The 26,953-nt window shown below is 51.7% G+C and overlaps 1 protein-coding gene across 13 annotated transcripts in view; it reads left to right on the top strand.

Moving 5' to 3' along the window:
• The window catches only part of ANK1 (ankyrin 1), a 243,895-nt gene that overhangs the window by 211,443 nt on the left and 5,499 nt on the right, over positions 1-26,953 (top strand). For 3 of the 13 annotated variants that reach the window (XM_033232122.1, XM_033232117.1, XM_033232129.1), the window contains exons 39-43: positions 11,350-11,908; positions 17,057-17,354; positions 21,903-21,986; positions 23,676-23,816; positions 24,062-24,196. In XM_033232122.1, the coding sequence (XP_033088013.1) occupies positions 11,350-11,908; positions 17,057-17,354; positions 21,903-21,986; positions 23,676-23,816; positions 24,062-24,160 (1,181 nt within the window). In that variant the 3' untranslated portion in view covers positions 24,161-24,196. Of the gene's footprint in view, positions 1-11,349; positions 11,909-17,056; positions 17,355-20,058; positions 20,828-21,902; positions 21,987-23,675; positions 23,817-24,061; positions 24,197-26,953 lie in introns of those variants that run through there. The other 10 variants (XM_033232127.1, XM_033232135.1, XM_033232132.1 and 7 more) reach the window with 8 other exon arrangements.

Genomic DNA, 26,953 nt, shown 5'->3' with positions numbered 1-26,953 from the left:
CCATCAGCAACTGCATCCCCAGAGGGCCTGGTGTATGAGAAAAAGCTGAGTCAGAGGCAGCCAGCTAGACATTGCCCCTAAACAGCTGCAGACTTTCCAGTAGCTCTTTGCAAGGCGTGGGCCCTCTTTGGGGTGTCAGTGTCCCCATCTGTAAAACAGTCAGTGGTTGGGAAGCAGAGGGCCATTCCTGGCACAAGGTCTAGGGCAGTTTAACTGGACGATGTTTTACAAATCCTGCTGTGGCCACTTCTAGGGACTGAGCAGTTTGCTCTTCCTGGAGCCAGGTCTCTCTGCTTTTTCCTCTCTCCCTTTTCTATCATCTCATCTCCTTCCCCTCATTCTTTATTGATGTGACTCAGCATGGCAGGGGTCCCCCATGAGATCCAGCCCAAAGAGAGGATGTACAGGAGGCTGTGACCTCTGTCCCCAAGCCCCATCACTCCTGGGCCAGGCCCCCTCACAACCCCTTCCTCGCCCACCCCCTCTCTGGCCAGCGGGCACATAAACGGCGAGGCCCCACTCTCTGGCTGGGAGGTCTGGTTCTAGGCCCTTCCTTCCTGCCAGCTCCCTGCATGACTGAGCCCTCTCCCCTTCTGTAAAATCAGCAAGTTGGATTGGATCCCTAAAATTCCTTACAGACCTTGAAACAAAATTTCCATGTCTGTGACATGGAATCTTCAGGTGGCTGACCCGTCACCCTGGATGCCTGCATGGTTATGTGTATGCTCCTTAAGCTCCTCGTCTTAAGGGCCATCCCCGCCACGCCCAGACTGAGGGTGGACACCTGTGACTGGGTACACAGTTGGGGGATGCGGCCAAGGGTGAGTCCCAGGTGGGCCTGGGCACGGAGCCCCTGCCAGGGGACCCTGTGCTCGCTGAGCCCTCCCTGTTCCCTGCCCCACATCCTGTGACTACTGAAGTGTGCCATTTTGCACCCTGGGAGCAGGGCCCATCTGCTGGTCACATCCCAACCCCTCTCTTCTGCCTCTAACCTCATGTTGACTTCTGTGCACCCATGCTATGGTGCTGCCTGTCTCCACTGTCTCCACTGTCCCCATTTTGGCAGGCACAGAGCCGGCCATGTCCACATGCATGTCATGGCCACCAGCCCTGTCTCCCCACGCATCTCATGGCTGTGTCCCAGGCGTACATGTGTGTGTGCCTGTGTGTGTGCATATGTGTGTGCGCGTGTGTGCATGCATGTGCGTGTGCGTGCATGTGCGTGTGTGTGCATGTGCGTGTGTGTGCATGTGCGTGTGTGTGTTCTTATGTGTGTGTGTGCGTGTGTGTGCACGGGTGTTGCTGTGTGGTGCTGCCTGCCGCGTGTGCCCAGCCCACTCCCCGGGTCGACCCCCTTGGGGATTCCAGCCTCCCCTCAGGGGACCTGGCTGGAGCTTTACAGGAGCTCAGTGGGCTAAGGGCAGTTGAGGGAGGTCACAAACCTGGGGAAATTCTGGTGACAAAGCTCCTCTGCCTTCCAGTGTGTGGAGGCTTCTTTAACACCCAGTGCGTACTTTTGGTCAAGTCAGAGGGGCACGCTTTTGATTTCCTGTGCCCTGATGAAGCAGCTACAGGACTATGGGCCACCAGAACCGCATGAGTGTGAATATTCACAGTTACAGACCTGGGCATCTGTGAGCATCTCCCCGGGCCACAGACCCCTGGCTTCCACCAGGCTTTGAGGCATTCTTGCCCGAGTGGTTCTCAATCCCTGTGTGGGACTGGGCCTGTGTACTCCATGTCTGCTGAAAGGGTTCTGCTTCGGGGGGTCAGCCCATTTGGCAAATATTTTTCAAGCATCAACCGCACGCCAGGCACTGTGCTAGGCAGGAGAGAGATACCTGTTCTCAACCAGACAAAACAAAACAAAAATCTGCCTTCGTGGAACTTTTCCCTCCTGTGAGGAAAACCACGCAGGGGACTGTATCACGCACCAGCAGTTACCGCACATGGTGCAGGAGAAACAGACCAGTGTCAGGGCTTGGGGGTCTCATGGTGCAAGGGAAGTGGGTGGCGTTCGAGCACTTGCCAGAGATGAGGTGAGAGCCATGCGTCGGCGCTAAGGAGGAAGATTTCAGGGCAGGGAGTGTGAAGAGGGCTTTCCTGATGTGTTCACAGGATGGGGCTGGAGGTGGAGGCAAAGGGACAGTGGGAGAGAGGGCAGGCGTGGGGGCTGAAGGGGTGGCACGGAGCCCACCCATAGACTGTCATGAGGACATTAGGTTTGATGTGGAGTGAGCTGGAAAGCCACCAGAGGGTTCTGGCCAAAGAGTGGCATGACTGCACTTCAGTCTTTGAGGGAGCCCTCTCCCGAGTAGTTGATTTCAGATGGTCACAGTCGAATGCTCCGTGCTTCCTGGCTGCTCTGTGCAGCCTCAGCAGCCCCCAATGCCCTCTCTGGCGGGTCCCCGTTAGACCCAGCCCTGTGCCCCATGCACCCTCCCCCGGCCCCAGCAGACTCATGCACCGATGCCCTGCTTGGTCTAGAATTGGCGTCTTTATATTTTTCCTGCCTTCCTCCCTGCCCCAGAAAGTCTGGCCCTCATCTGGATGCCCTTGTGGTCTGGAGAGAAGGTGGCAGGACAGTCAGAGGTCTGAGGAGTTGGGGGGACACTACAGGCTCTGCAGCTTCTCTGCTCTCCCCTGGGCAGGGCTCGTGATGGCCTGACCTGGTGCCCACCCAGCCCACTGCACCGATGCCCACAGTCGGACCTTGGCTCCTTTGTGCTTTTCCTGGTCCCTCTGTGTGTCTGAGCCTCCTTCTGAGGCCCTGGGACTCCAGGCAGTGATAGGCAGCTCTGTGAGAGCGACATAAGTGGGTGGTGTCTGGGAATTAGAAGCCTGAGGCTGTCTCTCCCTCCATAGCTCTGCTGGCCACCAGCGCCTGAATTGGCCAGAGCAGAGGCACTCAGGCCAAAAGGCCAGTGTGCTTCTCCCACACAGAAGAAGACTGCCCAGGCCCTGGGAATAAACATGAAAAAAGCATGGCATATAGAGCCAAAATAAAATAGCATGTTTCTGAAAATAAAACAGACTTCCCTTGTGAGAGGAGAAATGGTCATCTCACACCCATGTGAGCTCCATTTGGCCTGATCAATCAGACACAAACTAATGTCTACTTGGGAATAAAACATGTTTTATTTCCCTCAATTCTTCACAACTGTGGCTAGTGAAGTGTGGCCTTGTCAGGGGCGAGGCTGTCTGATGACCCCTGTTGCCCCATTTGCTGCTGACGTTAAGCTAGCAGGACGATTATTACCTCTGGGTCAGCACAGAACCAGGGCAGTGACCTCAAATGAGGAGGGACCACCTGACCATATGCGGCCCCAAACTGATATGTGTGGCTGCCTTTTACCTGACTTCTTCAACATGTAGCCCCAAGAGGAGGTCTCTAGACTGAGGGAGGGGCTGGTGACCCAGGTGTGGTGGGGCTGCATGAGACTACCAGAGAGACAGACATTCTGGAACTCACCCTGGGGCATCCAGTGGATCTGCCTATGGTCTGGTCCACCCCAGACCTGTGAGATGTTCCTCATGAGGATGCACTTGTGCTTCTGCGAGTATTGCTCCAGCTTCATAGTGATCCCCATCAGCACCAGGAGTACAACTAGCTACCGGCGGCGTTGGATCTCAGCCTGCATAGGCTGGGAGAGGAAGCAGCTGGGCATGCACCCTAAATACTGCTACCAGGGAAGGAGTCCCAGAGTGAGGACAAGCAGGGACTTCCTGCAGAGGTGGTACATGTGCTCTCTGTATCCATACATTTTTTTTTTTTTTTTGAGATGGAGTTTCACTCTTGTTGCCCAGGCTGGAGTGCAATGGTGCAATCTCAGCTCACTGCAACCTCTGCCTCCTGGGTTCAAGTGATTCTCCTGCCTCAGCCTCTCGAGTAACTGGGACTATAGGTGCCTGCCACCATACCCAGATAATTTTTATATTTTTAGTAGCGACATGGGTCCCACCATGTTGGCCAGGCTGGCCTCAAACTCCTGACCTCAGGTGATCCACCCACCTCAGCCTCCCAAAGTGCTGGGATTACAGGCATGAGCTACCGCACCCGGCCCCTTACATCTTTATTTGGGTGAAGTTCCATTAAAGTGAATACCGTGGAAGTCTCAAGGTGGGAAAGTCACAAAAGGAACCCAAGAATGAGCCTCAAGTGTTCTGTGGCTACAAAGCTGCCCTCTCCCAGTCCTCAAGTCTCATCCCAATTTCAAGGAGTGATGGAATGTTCATCCAGCCAAATCCAAGGAGCCATGTCAGATGCAATGTGTGCCACTTCTGGCCAAGACAGGGTAACAGGGACCGGATATACCCTCCTGCTTGAAGCTACTGCAGACCAAAAAATGGACATAATATATGAAACAACAGTTTTTAAGACATTGGATATCAAATAACAAAAGACATTGATCCACAAAGCATGGGAAATAAATGAAGTGAGTCCTACAGCTGTCTAGTTTACTGTTTTGAAAGTCCAAGGAGACCAAGACAGCTGGAGTTCTCAAGACAGAGCACCAGAGACGAGACCGTTGCACAGTTAGAACACTCTGGAGACCTGCAGAGGGTCCCCCACAAGTTTCAGATGAGTATTAGCCAGCTATTCCCAATTAATCTCTCACAGCCTTTGTTCAGGAGACAAAGAAGGATCTCATCTCAGAAATAGGGAAAAATTAACCCCTAAAGCTCCAGTGCTTCCTAATAAAATTTGAAAGCAAAATGCAAAAGGATCCAACTGCTTCCAAGTAACTTAACTGCATAACAGAACAAAGCTCAAGCATACAGGGATACAAAAACATCCAGCACTCCACAAGGTAAAATTCGCAATGTCCAGCATTCAATTAAGAGTAACCAGACACACAAAGAGGCAGCAAAACAGGATCCATAATGCGGAGAAAAATCAACCCATTGAAACTGACCCAGAGTTGACAAATATGTTAGAATTAGCAGACAAAGGGCTGGGCGTGGTGGCTCATGCCTGTAATCCCAGCACTTTGGGAGGCTGAGGTGGGCGGATCACCTGAGGTCAAGAGTTTGAGACCAGCCTGGCCATCACAGTGAAACCCTGTCTCTACTAAAAATACAAAAAAACTAGCTGGGTGAGGTGGCGGGCACCTGTAATTCCAGCTACTCAGGAGGCTGAGGCAGGAGAATCGCTTGAACTCAGGAGGCAGAGGTTGCAGTGAGCTGAGATAGTGCCATTGCATTCCAGCCTGGGCAACAAAAGTGAGATTCTGTCTCAAAAAAAAAAAAAAAAAAAGAATTAGCAAAGATGGTAAAACAGTAATTGTAACTGTATTTCAGATATTAAAAAAAAAAAGTTAAGTAGAGACATGGAAGATATTTTTTAAAGGCCCAAGCCAATCTTCTAGAGATGAAACTGTAATGTGTAGGATGAATACACTGGATAGGATTAGACATTAGACACTGCAGAAGAAAAGATTAGTGAACTTGACAATATAGCAAGAGAAACTCCAAATATTTTTCTTTTCTTTCTGTTTTGGAGAAACAGAAAGTGAGCTATGGAGAAATTTCAAGTGACCTAATATGTGAAATTACAGTTCCCAACAGAAAAGAAGGAAGAAAAAGTATTGTAAGAAATTCGGAGCTGAGCACAGTGGCTTATGCCTATAATCCCAGCATTTTGGGAGGCCGAGGTGGGTGGATCACTTGCGATCAGAAGTTCGAGACCAGCCTGGCCAACATAGTGAAAACCTGTCTCCACTAAAAAAAAATACAAAAGTTAGCTGGGCATGGTGGTGCACGACTGTAGTCGCAGCTACTTGAGAGGCCAAGGCAGGAGAATCGCTTGAACCCAGGAGGTGGAGGTTGCAGTGAACCGAGATTACATTACTGCACTTCAGCCTGGGCAACAGAGTTCTCAACCATCCTCCCACAAAAAAAAGAAAAAGAAAAAAAAAAGAAATATAGACAAAAATTTGCCAAATTTGATAAAAATCATAAAGACATAGATCCAACAAGTTTGATGAACCCCATGCACAGGAAACATGTGAGCAACTCTATCAGGGCACATTATTAGCAAACTGGTCAAAATCAGTGGTAAAGAGAAAAATATTAAAAGCAATCAGAGGGGGAAAGAAGATGTGTTATGTACAAGGGAACCAAAATAAGACTGACCTCAGATTTCTTATTAGAAACAGCACAAGCCAAGGACGGGCATGGTGGCTCATGCTTGTAATCCTGGCACTTTGGGAGGTCGAGGTGGGTGGACCACTTGAGCTCAGGAGTTCGCGACCAGTCTGGGCAACATGGTGAAACCCCATCTCTACAAAAAATACAAACATTAGCCATGCGTGGTGGTGCATGCCTGTACTTCTAGCTACTCAGGAGGCTGAGGCAGGAGAATCGCTTGAGCCCAGGAGGCAGAGGTTGCAGTGAACCAAGATTGCACCATTGCACTACAGCCTGGGCAACAGGAGTGAAAACCTGTCTCAAAAAAAAAGAAAGAAAGAAAGAAAAGAAAAGAGGAAAAAGAAAGAAAAAAAAGGAACAACACAAGCCAGAACATGGTATGGCATCTTTAAAGTATGCCACATCTTTAAAGAGGAAAGAAACAACATCTCCAAAGTAACCTAGACTTCTATACCTAGCACACGTAACTTCAAAAATGAAAGCAAAATAAAGAGTTTTCTACCTTAAGAAATTAGAAAAAGAAGAGCAAATTAAACCTAGAATCATAGAATAAAGGAAATAATAAAGATTAGAGTGGAAATCAGTGACATAGAAAGCAGAAAAACTTGGAGAAACTTAATGAAACCAAAAGCTGGTGATTTGAAAAGATCAATAACATTGATAAACCTCTAGCCAAACTGATTATGAAAAAAGAGAAGACCTGCAGATTACCAATATCAGGAATAAGGAATATATACTACCTATAGAATATCTACAGGTAGTAAAAGGACAATAAAGGGATACTATGACAATTTTATGTCAGTAAATTGGAAAACAGGTGAAATCAACAAATTCCTTGAAAGACACAAACTCTCAAAGCTCACTTAGGAAGAAATAGATATAGCGCCATATAAATGAAAGACATTAAATGTATGGTTTGGAACATTCCTACAAAGAAAAGTCCATGCCCAGATGGCTTCACTGGTGAATTCTACCAAACATTTAAGGAAGAAACAACTTGTTTAGAAAATTGAAAATGAGAAAATACTTCTCAGCTAAGTTTATGAGGCCAGCATTACCCTGATACTGGGAAGAAAAACAATTAACAAGAAAACTACAGACCAGTATCATTTATGAATATTTATGCAAAAAATCTAAACTAAAATGAACTTGAATTATTACCTTGTATACAAAAATCAACTCTAAATGGGTCATAGATTAAATGTAATATCTTAAAACTTAAAACTTCTAGAAGAGAACATAAGAAAAAAACCTTAAAGATCTTGGTTAAGACAAAGATTTCTCAGATACAACACCAAAGCACAATGCATAAAAGAACAAATTGACAAGTTGGGCTTCAACAAAATCAAAACTTCTGCTCTTCAAAATACACTGTTAAGAAAATGAAAAGACGAGATACAGACTGGGAGAAAATATTGGCAAATAACCATCTGCTATAGTATTGGAATATATAAAGAACTCTCAAAACTTAATAATAAGAAAACAACTCAGTTTTTAGATTGAACAAAAGATTCGAACAGACTTTTCACCCAGAATATATACACATGGCAAATAAGCACATGAAAATATGCTCAATATCATTAGTCATTAGGGAAATACAAATCAAAACTATAAGGAAGTACCACCACACACCAAAAAGAATGGTTAAAATTAAAAAGGCTGGCCATATAAAGTGTTGGTGAGGCTATGGGAGAACTGGAACTCTCATACACCACTGGTGGGACTGCAAAATGGTACAATCACTTGATCATTTCTTCCAAAGTTAAACATATACCTACTGTATGATCAAGTCATTCCATTCCTACTTATTTACCCAAGAGAAAAGAAAGCATTATGTCCATACAGACTAGCAGCTTTATTTGTAATAGCCACAAACTGGAAGCAACCCAAATGTCCATTGGCAGGTAAATAGATTTGCAAACTGTGATATATCCATCCAATGGACTATGGCTTAGCAACAGAAATAAATTATTGATACATGCATCAGCATGGATGAAACACAAATGACTGTGTTGAGTGAAAGCAGCCAGGCTTAAAAAAAAGAGAGAGTGCATACTGTATGAATCCATTTATGTAAAATCCTGGGGAATGCAAAGTGATGTATAGTGACGAAAAGAAGATCAGGGTCACCTGGGAATGGTTTGGGGTTGGTAGATGGGGAAAGGGAAGGGAGAGATTACAAAGAAGCTTGAGAAGACCTTTCTGGGGTGACAAATGTCCGTTTTCCTCTTTGAGGTGATGGCTTCATGGGGGTACACATGTTCACAATGCATCAATTTACCCCCTTTTAAAGATACATATTTATTGAATGTCAAACATACCTCAACAAAGCTATTTTTAAAAGAGATTAATGGCAAAGTCTATGGAAAAGACCAAACTTACTAGCTGTGTGACCTTCCCCAAGTTGCTAAACCTCTAGTTTCCTAATCTATAAAGTAGGAATCATATTATTTTCCTTGTAGGGTTGTTGTGGCAATTAAAAATAACACGTTAGATATGTTTTGCACTAAAAATACGCTCAATGGCTGGGTGCAGTGGCTGAACCCTGTAATCCCAGCACTTTGAGAGACTGAGGCAGGCAGATCACTTGAGGTCAGCAGTTTGAGACCAGCCTGGCCAACAGGGTAAAACCCTGTTTCTACTAAAAATATAAAAATTGGCCAGGCGTCATGGTGCATACCTGTAATCCGAGCTACTCCCGGTGGAGAGGCTGAGGTAGGAGAATCACTTGAACCCGAAGGCAGAGGTTACAGTGAGCTGAGACTGCATTACTGCGCTCCAGCCTGGGCAACAGAGCAAGACTCTGCTTCAAAAAACAACAAAAAAATGCTCAGTAAGTGATGTAAATAAAAAAATGCTCTCAAGAGTAATAAGAAAAATAATCATCACTTGACCCCAAAATGTCCTGCTTTTGTATATCTGGAGGGCTTTCTATGAAGGGTTTGAAGGCCAGGGCCCTGGTCAGCTATATAATTCCTCAAGTCACAGTTTCATGTACAGTGACTTGGAGTTCATTTCATGGTAAGATGTGACCCATTTCACCTATTCTTCCCACTCCCTCCTCCTTGTTCTTCCTAGTTTGGCCAAAGCTAAAAGAGGTTTCCCTCAATCTCTGCCATTGTGCAGCCCTGCTCCCAGCCACCCCACCTTCACGGGCTCATCCTCCCCGCTCATTTGGAACCTGGAACCAAGTAGGCTTGTAGGGAAGGAAACTTTCCTGGGAGATTAAGAGAATGCATGCCGAGTACACAGCCCGGCTCCAGGCACGCTGAACACACAGGTACATGTTAGCAATTGCAGTTCCACTAAATGTGCCTGAGGTCTTTCTGTTCCAGCTGCTGGGTCCTCACACACCTGGAGAGCTCTGCAGTGGTCATGGGGCTAGTGGAGGCCCAATCCTGTTGTAGGAAAGGGTGGGGAGAGGAAAGCAGACATCAGCCCTGTCCTCATGGGTTTGCATTTCCGAGAACAGCCTTAGCAAGGGCCTTAGGACAGCCTCAGAGATGGGAGGGATCAACAGGAGCTGAAGCTGTGAAAATGTCGTGAAACAAGAAGCTGTCCCATCTGTGAGTGTGTGGGTGAGAGTGTGTGTGAGTGTGTGTATGTGTGTGTGTGTTCATGTGTGTTTGGGGTTTGTCATCCCCATTCCCCTAGCACAGTGCCTGGCATGTAATCGGACCTCTCTTGTTTTGGTTGAACAGTGAGTGGATGAGAATAAATGGAGCTAGTGATGTAAAAGCAGGGGAGCAGGTGATCAGGAGCTGAGGCCCTTAGCGGAGGGTTAAGAGGGCAAGAAAGGAGCCTGCCTGGCTTGAATCAAAGCACAGCCTGGGGACAGTTGGATGTCAGTAGAGGTGGGGGTAGGGACTGAATGGCAGAATGGAGCATTTGAACTAGGTTTGAACTCTAGGCTGGGGGTTGTCTGGACATCTCTGGATGGCAGGAAGGTCCCTAGAGAGATGCAAGGGGCAGCCCTGCCCATTCACAGGGTTCCCTTTCAGCTCTGTGGGCTTTCCAGCTGCTGTAAGCACGTACTTGTTTCCTGGTTTCCTAGACAGGCCAAGACCATTGTAGAATCTTGTCTTCTATTCCCTTCTCCCACCCACAGAGGCACCTGCTCTGAAGGGACATCAGAGACCTCTTTCTCCTGTAGCAGAAGTCCTTGCTCCCAGCCAGAGGAGGGCTGAGAAGCCCCGGATGGAGCGCTGATGCCCCCACAAATGCTCATGTGCATGCATGCCACTCAGTGTCACGGTCACTTATGAACATCAGGGAGCCAGTGCCAAAGCCAACCAGAACATCAGCAGGGACTCCCATCCCAGCCAGGCAGCAGGGAATGGCAGATGGGCAGGCCATGGTGACTACAGGTCATGCACTCAGGGCCTGAGTGAGCTGGCTCCCATCCCACCAGGTCAGTGCTGACCTGCAGCTGGGACAAACAGCTCAGGGCTCTTGGACATAGGGCTTTGGGGCGGGCAGACCTGGTGCCTCTTGTTGCCTTCTGACCTTGCCCCTTTTGAGCCCTAAGAGCCCTCCCCTCTGGCACTTTAGATCATTCAGAGTTTCTAGAACCAATAAGCAACTTGAGGAAAGTGACACCTGGCCACACCAGAAGGTTGTTTCCCATGTGACCACCACATTGAGGTCTATGGGTGTTTGGTATACCCTGGTAGGCCCCTCAAGGGCAGCCTGGTTACTACCCCTGGTTCTGGGTGGCTTTTCCTTCCCTTTAAGGTATATCCCTGAGAACCTAAGAACTGAGCTAAAGTGAAGTTTGAGTAGAGGAGCTACGTCTATTTCTGCCCAGCCGTGGAGAAGTGGAGCTTTCATGGGATCAGAGACAGATTGGAGCACAAGTCCTTTGGATAAAGGCTTCTTTATCTAGTGCTCTGAACTGGATAAGAAAGAGTCCAGTCTCCTCTTCACCATCCAGCAGGGAGCTCCCCCATCTCTGCCTCACACCCTGGCTGCCCCCACCCAATTCAGAGCCTTGCTTCTCTTGCCTGGATGCCCAGGCAGTAGCCACAAGGCCTGAGCATTGGGCCTGGAGCTTGGAAAGCCCCCAACCCACCCCGAATGTGCATGTACCTCTCTGGCCATGCCTGCGTGTGTGTGTTTGTGCGTGTGCGTTGACCTGCACGTGAATGCGTGGGACAGGAATCGCTGCTGGAGCATGTTGCCCTCTGTCTGCCCATCCAGGTTACTCCTCACTGCAGGACGAGCTGCTGTCCCCTGCCTCCCTGGGCTGTGCGCTTTCCTCTCCGCTACGTGCAGACCAGTACTGGAACGAGGTGGCCGTCCTAGACGCCATCCCCTTGGTGGCCACGGAGCATGACACCATGCTGGAGATGTCTGACATGCAGGTGTGGTCCGCGGGCCTCATGCCTTCCCTGGTCACTGCTGAGGACTCCTCTCTGGAGTGCAGCAAGGCCGAGGACTCTGACGCCACAGGTCACGAGTGGAAGTTGGAGGGGGCACTCTCAGAGGAACCGCAGGGCCCCGAGTTGGGCTCTCTGGAACTTGTGGAGGACGACACAGTGGATTCAGATGCCACAAATGGCCTTATCGATTTGCTTGAACAGGAGGAAGGTCAGAGGTCAGAAGAGAAGCTGCCAGGTTCTAAGAGGCAGGATGACGCGACAGGTGCAGGGCAGGACTCAGAGAATGAAGTGTCTCTTGTTTCAGGCCATCAGAGGGGGCAAGCCCGAGTCACATACTCCCCTACCATGAGTCGGGTGACGGAGAGGAGTCAGGACAGGTAAGAGCTTGACTGCGGGAGCAGGGTCCCTTTTTGTCTTCTGGGCTCCTGGGTAAGATTGTGCCTGGCAGTGAGGACAGAGGTGTTGATGCCAACCCTGACCCTGGGTTCTAATTGCACAGGAACAAATACATTCAGTCTGGCAGACGCCATATATAGGGGTGTAGGTGCCATCTGCAAAAGCCAGTGCCTCCCCAAGACCCCACCCAGTATGCCCAGCAGGAGAGACCCCGAGCAGCACTGAGAGAGCACACATTGGACATTAGGGCGCTGGGAGGGCTCACTTACATACATTAGGGCACTTGGAGGGCTCACTTAGGGACACTAGCCTGCTGGGAGGGCTCACTTAGGGACATTAGCCTCCTGGGAGGGCTCACTTAGGGACATTAGCCTGCTGGGAGGGCTCACTTAAGGACATTAGGGCACCAGGAGGGCTCACTTAGGGACATTAGGGTGCTGGGAGAACTCACGTAGAGACATTGGGGGCTGGGAGTGCTCACTTAGGGACATGAGAGCACTGGGAGAACACACATAGGGACATTATGGCATGGGGAGGGCTCACTTAGGGACATTAGGGCACGGGGAGGACTCACTTAGGGACATTAGGGCACCGGGAGGACCCACTTAGGGACATTAGGGCACGGGGAGGACTCACTTAGGGACATTAGGGCACGGGGAGGACTCACTTAGGGACATTAGGGCACGGGGAGGGCTCACTTAGGGACATTAGGGCACGGGGAGGGCTCACTTAGGGATGTTAGGGTGTGGAGAGGGCTCACTTAGGGACATTAGGGCACTGGGATGACTCAGGGACATAGGGCATGGGGAGAACTCACTTAGGGACATTAGGGCACGGGGAGGGCTCACTTAGGGATGTTAGGGTGCGGAGAGGGCTCACTTAGGGACATTAGGGCACTGGGATGACTCACTTAGGGACATAGGGCATGGGGAGAACTCACTTAGGGACATTAGGGCACTGGGAGGACTCAGGATCATTAGGGTGTCGGGAGGGCTCACTTAGGGATGTTAGGGCACGGGGGGGGGCTCACTTAGGGACATTAGAGTGTGGGGAGGGCTCAGTTAGGGTCATTAGGGAGCCAGAAGGGCTCACTTAGGGACAGTAGGGTGCCAGGAGGGCTCACTTAGGACATCGAGGCACTGGGAGGGCTCGCTTAGGACATTGGGGTACTGGGAGAGCTCACTTACGGACATTAGGGTGCCTGGAGTGCTCACTTAGAGCCATTAGTGCATGGAAAGGGCTCACTTAGGGACATGAGGGCACCAGGAGGGCTCACTTAGGGATATTAGTGCACCAGGACGGCTCACTTGGGGACATTAGGGGGCCAGGAGGGCTCACTTAGGGACATTAGGGCACTGGGAGGGCTCACATAGGGACATAAGGCTGCTGTGAGGGCCCACTTAGGGATATTAGGGCGATGGGAGGGCTCATTTAGGAACATTAGGACACCCAGAGGGCTCACTTAGGGACATTAGGGAGCTGGGAGGGCTCACTTAGGAACATTAGAGAGTAGGGAGAACTCACTTAAGGATATTAGGGTGCTGGCAGGGCTCACTTAGGGACATTAGGGCACTGGAAGTGCTCACTTAGGGACATTAGGGAGCTGGGAGGGCTCACTTAGGAACATTAGAGAGTAGGGAGAACTCACTTAAGGATATTAGGGTGCTGGCAGGGCTCACTTAGGGACATTAGGGCACTGGAAGTGCTCACTTAGGGACATTAGGGAGCTGGGAGGGCTCACTTAGGGACATCAGGGCATGGGAAGAGCTCACTTAGGGATATCACAGTACTAGGAGGGCTCACTTAGGGACATTAGGGTGCCAGGAGGGCTCACTTAGGGACATTAGGCTGCTGGGAGGACCCACTTAGGGACACTGGGGCACTGGGAGAGCTCACTTAGGGACACTAGGGCACCAGGAGGGCTCAGTTAGGGACATTAGGGCACCGGGAGGGCTCACTTAGAGCATCAGGGTGCTGGGAGAGCTCACTTAGGGACATGAGGGCACCAGGAGGGCTCACTTAGGGACATTAGGCTGCTGGGAGAACTCATGTAGAGACATTAGGGGGCTAGGAGGGCTCACTGAGGGACATGAGGGTACTGGGAGGGCTCACTTGAGGACATTAGGGCTCAGGGAGGGCTCACTTAGGGACATCAGGGCGCCGGGAGGGCTCACTTAGGGATATTAGGGCACAGAGAGGGCTCATTTAGGAACACTGGGGCATGGGAGGGCTTGCTTAGGGACATGAGGGCACACGGAGGGCTCACATAGGAGAGCAATGATGAGGCTGGGGGAGACCATGGGTCAGTGTGCTGCTGGAGCTGGTGTTCTGAGCTCCTCTCCCACTGCGTGCTTCCAGTTGAAGGCCATATTTAGTTGAAGACCATATTTAGAAGCACCAGTACCCAGGGAAGTTATTTGTGTGCAGTCACACAGCCTGCATGTGATGGAGCTGAGAATGGTGCCTTCCTCACTTATCCATGTTGAAGGAGGGGCTGGTGGGCTTATCTGGGGCAGGACAGAGCTTTCAGCTGTAGAGCAGTGGGTCTCTCCTCCCCAAGCTGCCTGTGCTGAGAAGACCCCCCCGTGCTGCAGCAGAAAAGCAGTGTCGGCAGGTCAGGAGAAGGGGATGCATTTCCCAGACACTGCGAGTCTGCGGCCGAGGGCAGGCTCACCTTGGAGCTCTCATTGTCCCATCTGGGCCAGGGCCTACACCACGCCCCTCCGCTGAGTGCAGGGAAGGATGCCAAGGCAAGCCAGGCCCTTGCAGTTACAGAAAGAGATGAGACAGACATGAGGTGGGGCTCACGTTGTCCTCCTGGGCTAGCACAGGAAGCAGATGACAGAGGAATCCCCTTTCCTTCAGGTCACCTGGCTTGCTAAGTTTTCCCTAAAGAAAGGACATGGTTCTTGTGCCCCACCCCAAGGAGCTCAGGACTGGCCAGGTAAAGGAAAGCTATTCTCGTGTCCTTTCCCCACCTGTGTGACCCCTCGGTCCCACCCTGAGGCCCAGGCTGGTAGGGTCATTCCACAGGATCCGTTCAGCGTGGCCCCAATACCCTAACAGGAAGGGAAAGGAAGTAGTTTGGAAGTTGAGACAGCAAAGATTTAATTTTTTTTCCTACACAAATCCTTGGATTCATGGGGAGGATTGAACAGATGGAGCTTAAGCCAGTGTAAAGTGAAATAGTGGCCTTCCCGGGAGAGAGGCACCTTCCTGGGACGGCCGTTCCTTCAACAAGCATTTATTGAGCACCTACGGGGGCTGAATGCTGGCCCCTGCATTACCCAGTGTTGCTAACTGGGGACATGAACGCCTGGCCTCTAGGCCTATTGTGTCACTTCCTGGCGCTGTGACCTTGGTCAGCCTTCTAATGGGGACAGATGAATTTCATCCACTCACTCAACAATATTTATTGAGCGCCTACTGTGTGCCAGGCACCTATAAAGAGTGCCTGGGTGCCGGCATTGAATGAAACAGAAAAAAGTCTCCACCTGCAAGAAACGTGGTTCTAGCAGGGAGACTAATAAGAAACAAGATAAAGTAAATAAAATTAGAAGTCATTAAAACAGAAATTCTAGATAATATGTGCTAAAAAGAAAAATCAAGCAGAGAAGGAGGACAGGAGGTAGGAGTGTGTGTGTGGAAAGAAGGCCGGCTGGAATTACAGATGGGCGGCCAGGGGAGGCCTGCATGAGTGCCAGCTGACAGACTTCAAGGAATTGAGGGTGAGCGTGAGGACATCTCAGGGAGGATGCCCCATAGAAGGCCTAGCCCTGTGAAGGAGACCGTGCCTGGCACGTGCCCTAACAGAGTAACCAAGCCCATGAAGCTGGGGAGGGGAGGGTGAGCAGGGTAAGCTGCACCTGCCTTGAGGGGAGGCTGGCGCAACCTGGCAGAGAAGCAGGAGGTGCGTCGGGAGGAAAGGGCCGTGGGCTTATGGACTGGAACGGCAGCGGTGGCCATGCTGAGAGGTGGGTGGGTGCAGGACATATTTCAGAAGCATCTGCTGACAAATACAATGTGGGGGAAGAGAGGAAGAGAGGGGTCAAGGAGGGCAGTGGTGTCCTCGACCTGCCTACTGCAAGGATGAAGATACCCGGGATGGCAGCAGGGATGGGGTGGGACAGGCTAGGGGAGAAGATTCTGAGTGTGGATTGGATCTCACTGTCCTGGAGATGCTGAGTAGAGATCCAAAGTAGACCTGTGAGTCAGACCCATCTCTACAAAATGTTTTAAATAGCTGGACATGGTAGCATGTGCCTGCAGCCCCAGCTACTCAAGTGGCTGAGGCGGGAGGATGGCTTGAGCCCAGGAATGCAGAGCTGCAGTGAGCTGTGATTGTACCACTGCACTCCAGCCTGGGAGACAGAGTGAAGCGCTGTCTCAAAAACAACAACAAAGTAGAGATGTGGAGGAGGCAGCGGGATGCACACAGCTGTAGTTCGGGGAGGAGAGCTGAGCTGGAGACACACATCCAGGCACGCTGAGTGTAGAGATGGGCTTTGGAACCATGGGATGAACAAGCTTGCTTAGGAAGCGGATGTGGATAGTGGTGAGGTCTGAGAACTGAATCCCAGGGCGCTCCAATGTTCAGAAGTCAGGAAAGTTATGAGGAATCAGCAGAGGACATGGAGCAACAGTGGCCAGAGAGGAAGGGGGGATGCCAGGCCAGCACCTTCCAGGATCCACGGGAGAATGTGTCTCGAGGGGGAGAGAATGACCACCTTGTCAGATGAGGACTGCTGAATGGGAAGGGCCCGGAGAGCAGGAGGTGGTGGCAGAGTTTGAGGATGTGGGATGAGAGTGGAGGCCCCAGTGTTTGGACCATTAGGGTGAGCCAAGTGCCCTGGGAGCCCCAAGGGCGAGCCGTTCACCCACAGGGAGCGACCAGTGGCCTTTCTACCTGGACAGCATTAGATGGGCCACATGTACCCTTCTGAACCACAGCAGTGAGGTGGGCAATGTGCTCACGTGCTCCTGACCTTTGGAGGGATGAGAGGACAGTCTGTGTCCTTGACGAGCCAGAGCTCTGGAGGGGGGAGTGTCTGAAAGGAATGAGACTGACGGGTGACCAGATGTCCTTTCTCTCTCCCCGGCCGGCCATCTGCTGCCTCCCTGGACCCCAGACTGCAGGACTGGGATCCAGACGGCTCCATTGCCTCATACCTGCAAGATGCTGCACAAGGTTCCTGGCGAGAGGAGGTCACGCAAGGCCCACACTTATTCCAGAGAACGAGCACCACGACCGAAGGGCTAGAGCCCAGTGGATCTCAGGAGTACGAGAACGTCCTGGTGTCTGTAAGCAAGCACACGCGGACAGAACAGCCCGAGGCTGAGAGCTCCCAGGCCGATAGGGACCAGAGGCAGCAAGGTCAAGGAGAGCAGGTGCAGGAGGCCAGGAACACCTTCACCCAGGTGGTGCAGGTGAGAGCCAGTGGGGAGCTGCACGCTGCTGTTCCTTCCCAGCAGCGGAAGGGACCGGGACTCCAGGGCTGTCTCTCAGACATGCAAGCCCTGAGCTAAGCATATCTCCCTTTAACACTTGGTGGTGCTTCCCTTTCTCTAGAAGTCAAGGGTAAGGCCCGCCTTTCTGCCTCCCGGATCCCTGCTAAGGCGCCTGTACCTGTTGGGCAGCTGCTGATCAGAGTGGCTGAACAACTTGCTCAAGACCACAGTTTCAGAAGTGGGCTCTGAGCTAGGTCTGGCTGACTCCAAAGTTGTGGCTTTTGTTGGTTTTCTTGTTCCGTCTCGTTTTAGAAAGGGCTAGGAACCAAGCACTGGGCGCTGGGCTTACTCTTCTCTTACGGTGTCCTGTGTGATGTGCCCAAGGTGCTCTCTTTCCAGCACCTCAGGGTCCTCATTGGTAAAGGAAGGAGTGATTGGAATGTTGCTGAAGTTACTTGGCTCTGGAATTCTGTGGCTATTCAGGTGGACTCTGGATGGCGGTCACCAAGTAGAAGAGGGGCCCTGGGATAGAGAGGTCTCCTCTCCTGCTCCTGATTTCCCGGGCCTCTCCCTCTCCCGGCCCTCCCTCCTTTCTTCCACTTCCCCAGACTCCCTTTGAGTTTGCTGAACTTCATTTTGTTTGATTCATTCCCCACTCCCCGTTCCCAGCCTCCATGATGATCTACTTGTGGCCAATCTTGTTTCATCTGCACCCCCACTTTCTCCCACTGACCTATTATTTGGAAGCACATCCTGGCCATCATATTAATGGGTGTCTTTTCCATTTGTGTTCTTATAAAACATGCACCACTGTTCTCCACATGTGCGTGTTTAGTGTGTACATGAACGACATGTTCTGTCTCTTTCTGTTTTCACGCCTCATCCAGGCATGGTGCTTCCTCCTCTCCTTTCTTTCTTTCTTTCCTTCTCTCCCTTCCTTTCTACCTGAACCTCAGACTCCAGGACTAGGGTGGCTCTGGAAGGGAGACCCTGAGCTGCCAGCCATAGAACTGCTAGGAATTCAGTCAGGTTTTATTTAGAATGCTCCCCTGCCAAGTATGTGCCCTGGGCGGAGCCAGCACCTGTGTGCACTCCTCACCACAGGTGGCCTGTGCGTTTCTTCCATCACGCCCTCCTGGGCACCTAGTTCTCCTGCTCCCAGAGCACACATGATCTTAACTGGGTCTCTTCTCCTGAATCCCTGGGGAAAGAGAAAGACGCCTACAGCACTTTTTCCCACTGCCTGTCTGCAGTCAGCCTTTGGTGAGGGGAACTAGAAGGACCTTCTAGATCACACATCCAACCCCCTCAATTATAAACGAGGGCACTGTGGACCAGAGGAGCCAAGAACTTTCTCCAGAGTCACACAGTGGACCAATGTCAGGGACCAGGAGGGTCAGATCCCTCAGTTCCCAAGCCCTACATCCTCACGTCCAGCATGCACGTGCAACGCCAGCATGCCCAGCCCAGAACTGGAGACGCTGATTGGAGGGCCTGGCAGGCTGCTGCCAGTGCCTGTCTCACAGGCCCCAAGGGCTGATAAGGAGACCCTTGAAGGTGACTGATGGTTTGCAAAGCTTATTAGTATTTCCACTGGACCTCTGAAAACAGTGACAGGGAGATAGAGAGATTGCTTGTAACTTGGGACTTGGGAGGTGGCCTGAAATGACTGTGACCCAGCTGATTTCCCTGAGGACTTAGGAAGAAATATCTGAAGTTGGACTCTTCTTGACTGGGCCAAAACCAGATGCTTCACCGTGCCTGGCTTCTTTGCACATACTTTTCCCAATCTTTCTTGTTGAAATGAGGAGTATTGTGGAGTGAAAGGCATTTGGAATGTGACTCCTCCGTTTACTTACTCCTCCACCTAGGCAGAATACTTTACTTCTGTTTCCTTTGTGTAAAACGGGAAGACGATAGAACCTCCTTGGTTAGGCTTGTGGTAAGGTGTCTCTGAATTAACGTGAAATCCACAAAGAACCATGCACTATCACAAGCATTTGCCATTATTATTCATAGTGTTAGCATTCAAAAGCGGCATGATTGTCCCAGCAGCCTTGAGGGAGAGGAGTGGGAAGAGCACTTTAATCCCTGCTTCACAGATGAGGAAACTGAGGCACAGAGAAGGTACCCAGCCTTCCCAAGACCCCACAGTAGGTGAGTTGCGGGGTCAGTCTGCTGTGTCCCGGATCTGTGTTCTTTCTGCCATGCTGCATTGCCACTCAGAGAGGAACAACCTGATCTAGAAAGTGAAATTTTTTTCCAGCCACAGCTGCTGCGGCTATATTTGTGAATCAGCTCTGTAAACACGAGTTTAATATGCGTGGTTCCTGTTCAGTGGGCGTTGATAGCCCAGCCCTGGAAGAGCCTTTAAGGACAGGCCTTAAATAGACACACCAGCTCCACGCTTCAGTTTCGGGAGGCTGTGCCCCGTAAAGGAAGGGTACAAGGGCCTGCGGGCTGATAGGAATTACAGACTGGCTTCCAGGTGGCCCCACCACCTGTGCTGGGCCCCTGCTGGGCTCACTTGACTGTCTGCGAGCCCATCACTCACCCTTTTGGGGCAATTTTTGAAACAGACAAGTGTCCAGGGTATTAGCTGGTCTCATCCCTACCATGCTGAGGAACATCATTCAGATCACTGCAGTAGCAGCCCAAGGAGACACACAAGTAGCTGGTTTCTGGGACCATATTATTTTCTGAAAGTAAGAAACTTTCCCTGGGCAGAACTCTTTCTAGTTCCCATGGGGACGGGCAGGATAGGCGACAGGCCGAGCCCCCACTTCCAGCTCTCTGGGCAGGGCTGGGCAGGGCGGGGTTAGGCAGCAGCGGGTGTCACTCACACAGTGACTTTCACTTGTGCTTTCAGTGCTCAGGACATGGGCACCTGCCGGCTTCCTTCTAGCTCAGTTGGACAGCTCCGGCAGCTGGTTTGGGGAGCTAAAATTATAGGAGCGTGACGCCACCCGGGCCACTCAGGGCAGAGCCTGGCTGCTGGGCAGAAGGGCACTTGGGCTGGGCTGCTTCAGCCGAGAGGGCCATTCGGTGTCCTACCCAGAGAGAGAGAAACAGTGAGAGACCAAGAGAGCAAACCAGAGAGATAGGGAGGGGGAATGCAAGGGGTCCCTGGGGGACTCAGGAGTCCCAGTGGAGAATGAGAGGCGGGCCCCCCGTGGCAGTCCGGCCCCTAGCTGCTCTGGTCCCCGGAGGACTGGGCTGGTGAGGAGGGGAGGATGTGGACTTTCGTCACCCAGCTCCTGGTCACACTGGTGCTGCTGAGCTTCTTCCTGGTCAGCTGTCAGAACGTGATGCACATTGTCAGGGGGTCCCAGTGCTTCGTACTGAAGCACATCCACCAGGAGCTGGACAAGGAGCTGGGGGAGAGCGAGGGCCTCAGTGACGACGAGGAGACTATCTCCACCAGGGTGGTCCGGCGGCGGGTCTTCCTGAAGGTAACTGCCTGGCAGGAGGCCGGCAGGGCTGGCGGTGTGGGCGCCGGAGGCCAGGGCTGAGGGGACGCTGCTGTGGGGAGCTCCGGACCCAGACTTGGGAGACATTGGAAGAAAAGGACCAGGAGGCCCCCTGGGATCAGGTTCTGCCCTGGGAGCCAGAGTGTGTATGGTGCCCACCAGAACCTGCCCTCTGGTGCCCAGTGCGTTGTGACAGTGACATTAAACACTCAGCTTTGGGTCTCAGGAGGCTGTGCTCGTCCTGTTTCCTTCTTTGTTTCTTTCCTCTTTCTCTCTTTTCTCTCTCTTCTCTTTTTTCTTTTGTTTTTAGAGGTGAAGTCTTGCTCTTTAGTCCAGGCCGGAGTGCAGTGGCATGGTCATGGCTCACTGTAACCTGGGCTCACTGTAAATTCCTGGGCTCGAGTGATCCTCCCACCTCAGCCTTCTGAGTAGCTGGGACTACAGGCACACACCACCATGCCTGGCTATTTTTAAAAATTTTCTGTAGAGACGGGGGCTCACTATGTTGCCCAGGTTGGTCTTGAACTCCTGGACTCAAGTGGTCCTCTGGCCTTGGCCTCCCAAAGTGCTGGGATTGCAGGCATGTGCCACCATGGGATTGCACCTGGATTGTCCTGTTTCTGTTTCTGTCACCAACTGGCTCTGGGATTTCGGGCAAGTCACATTCTGGGTGATGCTGCCTGTCGAAGGGCTTTTCTATATTGCAAAGTGCTGTAAAAATAGGAAACAGGTGCCTTGCTTCCTCTCTCAGGGCCTCCTCTGTCAGACTTGCATAATTGCCCCCATTTTGCCAGTTCCCAGGGGGTGTTGTGAGGGCCGAGTGCACAATTGCGAGCTTGGGCTGTTCATCTTCATGCCTCCCAGACCCTCAGGGGCGTCGCCCACGCCCTGGGAGCCCTGGCGTGTCTCCCACTGCATGCTGAGCCGGAGTTTCCTGCTGGAGGAGTTATTGGGCCATGGCTATTTTGGCTGCTGCTGTTTCATTTCCTCTTCCTCCACTCTTCCTCCCAGACTCCCACTCACCAATCTTGCATTTTCTCCTCTTCTCTAATTCCAGGGGAATGAGTTTCAGAATATTCCAGGGGAGCAGGTGACAGAGGAGCAGTTCACGGATGAGCAGGGCAACATTGTCACCAAGAAGGTGGGTGCAGAGTGTTGTTCCCTTCTGTGCTGGGGACAGGCAGGTGGGCTAGAAGCTAAAAGGCGGTAGAAGCCAGCAGCTTCTCCCCGCTGCCCTCACAGCAGGTGAGCACGGCCAGGCTGGCTGCCCCCGCGCCCAGGACGGATGGAGGGCCCAGGAGCTGGGAGCTTTGGTCATCTGCAGTTCAGACACGGTGTCCTCACAACTGCTTTGTCTGAGTCAACCTGAATAGCTTCTGCTGCTCCCTTCCAGAAGGGCCAGCCCCAAGGAAATACCCCAGACCTAGTCCCATGATGCCTAACCCTGAAAACAGCTGTTAAACAAGTAGTTTGAGCATCCCAGGCCTACCATGGGCCTTCTTAAATAAAATGGATGTGGGCAGTGTGTCGGCTCATACCTGTGATCCCAGCACTTTGGGAGGCCAAGGCAGGAGGATCACTTGAGCCCAGGCATTTAGATCAGCCTGGGCAATATGGCAAGACTTCATCTCTAAAAAAGTTTTAAAAAAGGAAGAAAGAAATACACACACACACACACACACACAAAGTTAGCCAGGCATGGTGGCGCATGCCTGTAGTCACAGCTATTCAGGAAGCTGAGGCAGGAGGATCACTTAAACCCAGCAGTTCAATGCTGCATAAGCTTTGATTGAGCCACTACACTCCAGCCTGGGTGACAGAGTGAGACCCCGTCACCATAATTAAATAATTTAAAGGAAGTGAAAACGCATTGGATTGGTAGCAGATATTAATTCAGAGACATGACCTTGCCTGTCAAGTATGGGGCACAGTGCCAGCTATGGGTAAAAGAGAGGAGGAGCCAAGGCAGGGTCTCGAATGTGCTTCTGCTGGGGTGCAGCTCGCATCACCCTGGAGCAAGGCTGCTTGTGCGTCTATCTTTCCTCCTGCACTTTGAGCTGCTTGCAGGCAGGGACCGTGTCTGGCTGATGTTTCATCTCCCACTCAGACCACATGGCAGGTACAGAGTAAAGGGTTTGAATATTTGGACAGGTGAATACGGGAGTGGGTGGGCGAAAAAGAGATGCCCTCTGCCCTTAGGCGCATGGGAGTAGAATGGGGAAGAGCACAAACTTCCATCCATACCAAAAAGCAAAACAGAAGGCTGTGTGCTCAAGGGGGAGGTCACACCCAGTCACTCCTTGGTCATGGAATGGCACTGCCAAGGCCCCTTCAGGGCTGTCTACCAGAGGGTTTTCCATAAAGCGATGGGGCAAAGGCTGTCCCTCTTCTTGGCCTCTCAAGGAGGGGCTCCTAGGACAAAGGCTACCTCCCCCATTCGGAGCTCATTCCTGGGACCTGCTCTTGAGGGCTTGACCAGCGTTTTTTGTTTTTGTTTTTGTTTTTGTTTTTGTTTTATACAGAGCGTTGCTCTGTCGACCAGGCTAGAGTGCAGTGGTGTGGTCTAAGCTCACTGCAACCTCCACCCACCAGGTTCAAGTGATTCTCCTGCCACAGACTCCTGAGTAGCTGGGATTACAGGCGCCTGCCACCGCACCCGGCTAATTTTTGTCTTTTTAGTAGAGACAGGGTTTCACCATGTTGGTCAGGCTGGTTTCAAACTCCTGACCTCAGATGATCTGCCCATCAGCCTCCCAAAGTGCTGGGATTACAGACATGAGCCCCCGTGCCCGGCCTGACCAGCCCTTTCCTCCTTCCCTTCCTTTCCCAGATCATTCGCAAGGTGGTTCGGCAGATAGACTCGTCCAGCACCGACGCTGCCCAGGAGCACGAGGAGGTGACTGTCACGGGGCCCCTGGAGGATCCCAGTGAGCTGGAGGTCGATATTGATTCCTTTATGAAACATGCCAAGGTACTGAGGCTCCTGCCGCCCTGGGGGACCCAGCGCCATCACTGCTGCCTCGCTCTGCCCATCTTGCCGGGCCATCTGTGTGACATCTCCCTCCACTCACCTCTTCATGAGCTCTCCCTCCAGTCTCCCTTCTCCCCTGTGGGCAGTACGTCTGCCGCCTCTGTGTAGCCTCCTTTCGATTTTCTGACTGTGTTCTGCCCATCTTTGCCATCTATCCTGCTTTCTGTCTCTGCTGCTGTCTGCAGGTGGCGCTGAGAGGGAGTGGCCTACAGCCGGACCTGATAGAGGGCAGGAAAGGGGCGCAGATAGTGAAGCGGGCCAGCCTGAAAAGGGGGAAACAGTGACCCCGAGCCGCTCTCCTTGGAGTAGCCTCTCGGGAGGTAACGCAGCCCTTCTCATCCCCTCTGCATGGCCTGTTCTTTGGTGGAGTGGCTGCTCCCTGTCTCACCCAATCCCCTCCCAGCCACCCCAGCATGATGTGGGACAACTTGCGGCTGTGTCTCGAGGCAGAGATTCTCGCTTCCCAGCCCTACTAACAGCGGCCCTGAACCCCAGCTTCCTCATCAAGGAAACAGAGTTAATAACATCCACTTAACAGGGACCGCACAGTTTTGTAAGAATGCCTTTTGGGCCAGGCACAGTGGCTCATATCTGTAATCCCAGCATTTTGTGAGGTCAGGGCGAGAGGATTGCTTGAGGCCAGGAGTTCAAGACCAGCCTGGGCAACAGAGCAAGACCCCATCTCAAAAAAAAAAAAACAAAAAGCCAGAAAGAAAAAAGGCTCTTTGAAGAGTAAAAGCACTCTGTAAATCTAAGTGGTAATATTATCTTGGAAACCAAGAAATGGGGGTCTAGAAGGTGGTGGACAGGGCACTGGAGAGGACAGGAGAGTCGATCTGGGCTGTGATGTTTCAACATAAGAGCTCCAAGACTGAGGACTGGACTGTCTTTTGAACCTGGAGCCCAGCTACAGTTCTGACCTGGCCAAGGCTTAGCTTCTCCTTGGTGTTTTATGAAACATGTTGCTCCCTTGCTTTCTAGGAAAGGGCTGAGCTGACAGGCCTAAGGGGTGGACGATATGCTTTCTGCAAGTCAGGAGACCATCAGGGTTGGGGCCTGGGCCATGGTGCATGTGTGTGAGCACGGGGCAGTGTGGCCACGGAGCAGGGGCGTGCCGTGCCGTGCCATGAGGGAGGGACGTGAAGACGCTGCACGACTGCGACCGTCTCCAGCAGGTGTGTGCGGTGCTGGGGGCTTCAGGGGCCGGCTCTGATCTCCATCCTCCCTGGGGCATCCTGTACTGAGCTGCCCCGAGGCCCTTCATGCTGCCCAGCTCGGGGCAGCTCAGTACAGGATACCTCGGGGTGGGAGTCAGCAGGAGGTGAGGGGCATGGTGGCCCCAGTGCAGCACTAACCGGGTCGTTACCATTCACACCCCAGGGCCTGACTCTGGGGCCGAGCAGCAAGGAGGCTCTAGCTTTCCAAAGCTTTCAGCAAAAATCAGGGCCCGCTGCCTCCTGAGCCACCAAAAGTGCTGACTCTGGGCTTCCCGATATATCTCAGCACTTGGGCAAAAAAGAGGACTGGCAGATCCAGTTATAGGATAAAATTAGACCTGACATCTCAGCAGCTTAAGGAGGTCACCGTGTTAACCCCTGCACTGCCGGGGTCCCACTAGGCTGCTGGTTTAGAAGACTCTGAGTAGCTGCTGTTGGGTCCTGGAAAGAACCCAAAGATGCAAATAATGTTTAAAAGCAGCAAACGGAAAGGAAAAGTACACTCTTCTGACTTGTTTTTCTTATGGTAGCAGTGGCAGCTGTGGCTTTAAATTTCTGTTTGGCTCAGGTTCTATGGATGCTCCTGAGCGGGAGAGAGGCAGGCGGGAGAGAGGCAGCCCAAAAGCCAGGCTAGGGGGAAGGAGGGAGCCTTGAATTTCATTTTAATTTGCTGTAAATGATCTGCAGTGTGGCTGAAGCCCCCACCCCAGGTGATTAAGGACCAGACCACACTAGCGTGGGTGTCAGAAACACGGAGCAGCCCGGCTCTGGGACAGCACTTGGCCCTCTGTCAGTGACAGGCACAGGGACAAGTGTGACAGTGGCGGTGGGGAAAGGGGGCGAGGAGGGGTGAGAGCAGTGGCGAGGGAGAGGCGGAGAAAAGCTCCTGCTGAAGTCCCGGAGGGTTAGGGGACAGCATTAAATGCCCTACCCTCCCAACCAGGGCTAAGGCTACAGAGAAGACGGTTGAGGGCCCGAAGGCTTTCTAATTTACTACCCCCACCCCCGACAAGCGTGTACAGTTGATCCTCATCATTCACCGATTCGGCATTTGCGAATTCGCCTAGTCATTAACATTTATCTGTAGCCCCAAAGCTGACACTCACCATGCTTTTGCTCATTCATGGGCATGCACACAGAGGCAAAAAGTTTGAGTCGCCCAACATGTGCAATCCCAGCTGAGGATGGACAAAGCCACACTCTGCCTCGGTGCTTCATACTATAAATAAGTGTCCTCCTCACAGCTTGTGTAGTGCCACATTTTTCGAATTTTTGGTTTCATTGTTTAGAATGGCCCCTGAGGGAAGTGCTATCTGGTATCTGGTGTGAAGCGCAAGAAGGCTGGGATGTTCCTTAAGGAGAGAACGGACATCAGATAAGCTGTGCTCAGGGATGAGTTAGAGTGCCTGTGCTGGTGAAGTCAGTGTTAATGAGTCAACCCTATATATTACATAAGGTGTCTTGAAACAGAAACGCACCTAAGACAAAGTTATGTATTCATCAGTTGACCAAAATATTGTGGCCAGAGGCTCGCGGGAGCCTAACCTTGTATTTCCCTTAGGAGCAGTGGTTCAGTGTTCGCTAATTCCATGTTCACAGCGACTTATTTATTTATTTATTTATATTTTGAGAGGGAGTCTCACTCTGTCGCCCAGGCTGGAGTGCAGTGGCACTATCTTGGCTCACTGCAACCTCCGTCTCCCAGGTTCAAGTGATCCTCCTGCCTCAGCCTCCTGAGTAGCTGGGATTACAGGCATGTGCTACTACCCTTGGCTAATTTTTGTATTTTTAGGAGAGACGGGGTTTCACCATGTTGGCCAGGCTGGTCTCAAACTCCTCACCTCAAGTAACCCGCCCTCC

This window comes from Trachypithecus francoisi, unplaced genomic scaffold (genome assembly GCF_009764315.1).
Source record: "Trachypithecus francoisi isolate TF-2019V2 unplaced genomic scaffold, Tfra_2.0 Contig01440, whole genome shotgun sequence".
NCBI lineage: Eukaryota > Metazoa > Chordata > Mammalia > Primates > Cercopithecidae > Trachypithecus > Trachypithecus francoisi.
The sequence above is the reverse complement of the archived record's forward strand: the minus strand, read 5'-3'. Positions and strand labels throughout refer to the sequence as shown.